General features: G+C 43.4%; 1 protein-coding gene across 1 annotated transcript; it reads right to left on the bottom strand.

Moving 5' to 3' along the window:
- Positions 1-3,555: 3,555 nt before the first annotated feature.
- LOC103703358 (transcription factor bHLH149-like) lies at positions 3,556-4,442 on the bottom strand. Its single transcript, XM_008786189.6, has one exon. It carries the CDS (start codon positions 4,379-4,381, stop codon positions 3,764-3,766), a length of 618 nt encoding a protein of 205 aa, XP_008784411.3. The 5' UTR covers positions 4,382-4,442; the 3' UTR covers positions 3,556-3,763.
- Between the last annotated feature and the right edge of the window lie 518 nt (positions 4,443-4,960).

Raw genomic sequence — 4,960 nt, 5'->3', positions numbered from 1 at the left:
AAAACTTCTATTTCCATTGCAGTATCGTACAATAATTTTTATAGTTCTAAAATTGCATGAATTGACCAGATTCAAGTGGGATACAGGTGGGACCCAAGATGCGCATTGGATGGCTCCGTCCACAAGACTATTAGGCCAATGAAAACACGACACACGTCCATCCGTCGAGAAGCAAAAACATAATTTTATTTCTATTACAAAATGCCTAATAATTCTGATAATTCTATAGCTTGCATGAAATCTTAAAATCCATCGCGAGACACACCAGACCCAGCCGGGACACAGGGTGGGACCCAAGATGTGTCCTAGTGGCCCACATTTGTGACTATTTGGCCAACAAGATCGTGACACGTCACAAAAAATAAAAAAAAAAAAAGGTTCCCCACCTAGACGAAAATACGAGGACGCCAACGTGATGCACACGGGCACGCTATTGAAGAACATGGAGCCACGTGGTAGGTGACGGGTACTGATGGGAGAATCCTATCCGTCAAAGCCATAACCATCATGCGTGCCATCCTCGAAAAAGTGGGCCATCACGGTTGGTATCATTCGGTGAGCAGTCTCCGAGCGAGGACAGCCCATCTAATCCACGTGTCGCATTCCAGAGCCGCAGCAAATCCAAGCCCCGATCTCAACTGTAGAAATTGCATCCATGGTAATACCTGTGCAGAACAAGCACGGCTCCACAAATACTAGTAGCAGAACTTTGCCAACCGGCAATGACTAGAATAGAAGGCAAATTCTTCATCCCTGATGTAGATTGCTTAGCTACTAAATTTGGTTTCACCATTAACATCATGGGATTGCAGGAGTCGCACAATAACCCAATTGGAATGGCACTTCTCAGTATTGACAGATTTTGTACTAGAAAACATGTAGCCGTGATAATATCTATTGTAAGAATTCGTGCGGCGTGTGTTTAGTCCCACATCAGTTATTCCCTAAAAAAATCTTGAGTGCAAATATAGGATCAAGAAATTTAAATAGTATCTTCCGACTAGTCATTTTAAGTGAGGTCATGGGTTGTTATAAATAGTATCAGAGCGAACACGATCAATAACCTATGTGGACTTGAACGAAAAGAATATGTGAAGATCCATACGGACATGTATTTAGTTCTTTATCGATTATTCGCCGAGGAGCTTTTGCATACTTATATAGGATCAAGGAGTCCAAATAATACATTCCGATTAGCCATTTTGGGTGGGGTCATAAATTATTACATCTATATCTGAGGTAATTTTTTTTGATGAGTCCTCATTAAAATTCTAGTTATGCGATCTTTCTATAACAACACTTTTTAGTTCAAATTATAATCGAGCTCACCGTGTTGGCGTTGCTTCATAAGTTTCATGAGAGACATAATTTAACAAACTTGTCCTCCTCGGCGAGCACCGAAAGACAAATAAATTATCACAATTATTGGGGGACCATATATTCTTGATAATCAAAGCTCTTAAACCAATGGACTTTTTTTTTTTTTGGGGGAATCTTTCTTTTTTTTTGGACGTAATGAAGGTTTTCTTTTTCATCCACCTTGAAAGATCATCCATGTTGAAAGATTAGATGCTACTTTGAGAGCTGCTTATCACAAATGTGTTACATGACAGTTGAGTTGCTTCATAGCCTGCTTGAGGGCGGATAATTTTGTACAGGCCGAGATGAGTTTAATGTGCAAATCTCCATGGAAGAACCCATCAATCCAACTTCGAAGCACCGAAAGCAGATGGAACAAAATGGCAGAGAACCTCACAATTGAATCAAAGTCCAACCATGGCACACGCCTTCACGCCGACAAAAACAAAAAGAATGCGTCCAGCCTAGAAAACTTACCAAAGCAAGCAGTATTAATTTGTCACCCTTGAAGGTCTTTTGCTTTCTTTTGGCTGAAGTCCCAAGGAAGGCCTTTAAGACACCAACCGCTAATAAACGTCACTGGGGTCTGGAGGTACAGCCACGACACCATCATCTTTGAGGCATGTGCAAGGCGCCCCCATCCCATTCTTATCCAAATTAAGAACTACGTTGAACTCCCCACTGGTACGACCAAGTGGACTTTTGGATGCCAGCTCTTTTCTTCGGTAGAAGAACTTGGCTGGTTGCGTCCACCGTTCCCCGGTGTGAGATTTCTCTACATTAGAGTCCGACTTCCTCTTCGCTGGACAGAGAATGGACCAACGCCGATGAAATCCTTCATTGGTATCGGATACTGTGCCAATTTTTCAATAAAATGAGTAGATATAGGTTCGTGCTGTGTCGTGTGGACTCAGTTTTTCGATTTAGAACGGTTCTGCTGACTCTAGATAGAATCATCCATATACTTCAAGCTGTTAGTAGACAAAAACGAGTCCCCATCCACCATTACCTAAGATTTACCTCTTTTTTTTGCTGGCTGATAGGTCTTTAGGTACCATCTAAACTTTAAATGCAGTAAAAATCAGTGGGCTAACATTTTAGGGCGCATGGATCTTTGGTGTCCTATTATATTTCTTGGTTGGTACTACTAAAAAGTCAAATATGAGATAGCCTCACATGGAATGGTTACATGATTTAGACTTCTCATCAACTGGATAAGGGAAAAATATCTCATTTTTCTTTTTTAAAAAAAAGATGAAAAACTCTTAGAAAAGAACAAAAATTATTTTAAATTTCTACTGAGCCACTAATTAGTGATGGCGATTTTTTTCCTCTTTTCTCTAAATTCCATCTTCTCTTTGCCTTGCATGCAAGGTTACCTTTCTTGCCAAACTAAAGTCTGGACGGATTGCTTGCATGTAATAATTATGTGACTGGATAAAATGTTGTATACGGATAAAACGTACTGCTAAAAAGCCAAACGGGCGCATTCACGAGACGGCTGGTTGGTTCACACTTTCTGATTGAACATTGGTTGGTCAATAACTTCGTCCTCTCAACCACCGATGTTATATATCAGCGATGATGATTTGTTTGAGCTTAATTCTATCATAATTATATGCTATTTATCGTCAGAAAAAAAAAAATACTTGCTATTTGGGTGATGAGCATTTGGATCTTCATTATAATAAAGAGAAGATGAGCATGTCAATGAAGAAGTAGAGGGTGATAAATGAGAAAGTTTTATTATCTAAGCAATGCTCAATGCTCACCCCAAGGTAACAGAAATGGTGCAATGGAACCTTGCGATTATGTTCATGTTTGAACATAAATGTCCGAAGAAATCTTTGCACAGCCCATTAGATGTATGGTTACAAGGAAATGGATCTGAAAACAAATTCAATGCCCATAGCCTTTCCATCAGTAAAGCAAAATCTGAGAAGCCACAAACAAGTGAGACAAAACTTATTCCAACTGGGATAAAACAAAGGGGGGAATTATGCTATCGGTTCTTATAGCTCGTTCTGCATCGATCATCGCCTGTCTCAAAACGATATTTGAGATTCACAGACTACTAATTGGCTTTTAATTATGTAACCTCATCTCTTACATCATATAATTCTCCATATTTGCAATATCCTTACTCCAAGGAGTTTTCTTCTACAAAAATCCCACAGGGAATTGCAAGCGAGAGGATTCAAGAATAGTTATAAAATATAAATTCTGATGTTCTTGTTAGAAGGAAGAATCAAGAGAGCAGCAGCATATACAGGTATCTGAGAATTTACAATGACAAACCGAACAAAAATATCTTCAATAAACTCTACTCTCCTCGCATATCTTCTTCTTTCTTTTTATTATTCATTGATAATTAGAACCCAAAGCGAAGCCCGGCGGCCGGGCGTCAGTTCTCCGGTTCGGGGGCGGCGGCAGCCGGCGGCGGCGGAGAAGGAGGGGAGAGCGCTGCAGCCGAGAGGGCGTCGGCGAGGGTGCGCATCGCCTTCACCTGCATCTCCAGCGCCGCCAAGTAGTCTGCCGCCTCCTCCAGCAGGCTCGGCGCCGACAGCTTCCGGCACCCCGGCACAAGCCGGGCCAGCACACGGAGCCGATCCCTCACCTTCTTCCCCTTCAGCGCCGCCGGTGGATGAGGCAGCGCTGCGAACTTCCCGGCCGGCCTTGCACGCCGCCGCCGCCGGACCTTGCCGCCGGCCTTGAGGAGGAGCTTGCGCCGGCGGAAGCGGCCGAAGAGGATGGCCCGGCTCCACCGAGACTGTCCGCGGGCGGTGAGGGCGAGGGCGGAGTCGGCCGCCTCCTTGACGGCCCGGGCGCCGCCTGCTGCGGCCGAGCGGCCGGCCCGAGAGGAGCGGAGGGCCTCGACGAGGCGGCGCCCGTAGATCCGCTCTTGAGCGCCGGTCCGCCACTTGTTCCGGGCCTGGGTGGGCGGACCGGGCCGCAGTTTTATCCGTGAAGCGGACGCTGAGGAAGAGGAAGGAGCGGAGGAGGAGGAGGAGGATGAGATCATGGTGGGAAGCAGAGGAGGAAGCGGGAGGAGAAAATAATGAATTATGAAACAGATGTAGTGGTCTATTTATATTTATACTGTCGTTTTGTGCGTCATTTTCTTTGGTGCTTCATCTTTGGGGAAGCATAAATTTAACTTGGTAAGGGGGCATATATTATTGGAGCATAAACTGTGGTTAGGTTGGGGACATGGGAAAGGCTGAGGCCCAAGGCTAGACCCGCACCAAATTTATTCACATTATTCCCTTGTTATAATATTGTTAATATCTGGTATATTTTATTGCCAGGACAATAGTGTTGATACTTGCACCTAAATAATTTAATAAATCTACATCCTTTTAGGGTAGGATGGCTTCCAACCACCTAATAGAAATTGTTGTTGTGCGATATTATGTTGCCCAAATTGTGCCCTTTCCTTTGGCATGACACTAGATGAAATGAATGGGATTGTTTCAATAGAAAGAGGCATCCAAATTGTCAAATATGGCACAGATACTTGTACATTTTCTTACATGATGGTAAGGTATGACTATGCCCCCTGCAATCATCAAATGTGTTTATATATTAGCTGTTTCTATCA

Source organism: Phoenix dactylifera, chromosome 5 (genome assembly GCF_051530095.1).
Source record: "Phoenix dactylifera cultivar Ajwa chromosome 5, Ajwa_hap1_PhDact_Kaust_v1.1, whole genome shotgun sequence".
NCBI classification, from domain to species: domain Eukaryota; kingdom Viridiplantae; phylum Streptophyta; class Magnoliopsida; order Arecales; family Arecaceae; genus Phoenix; species Phoenix dactylifera.
Note: the sequence above shows the minus strand (reverse complement) of the source record. Positions and strands in the feature narration are given on the sequence as shown.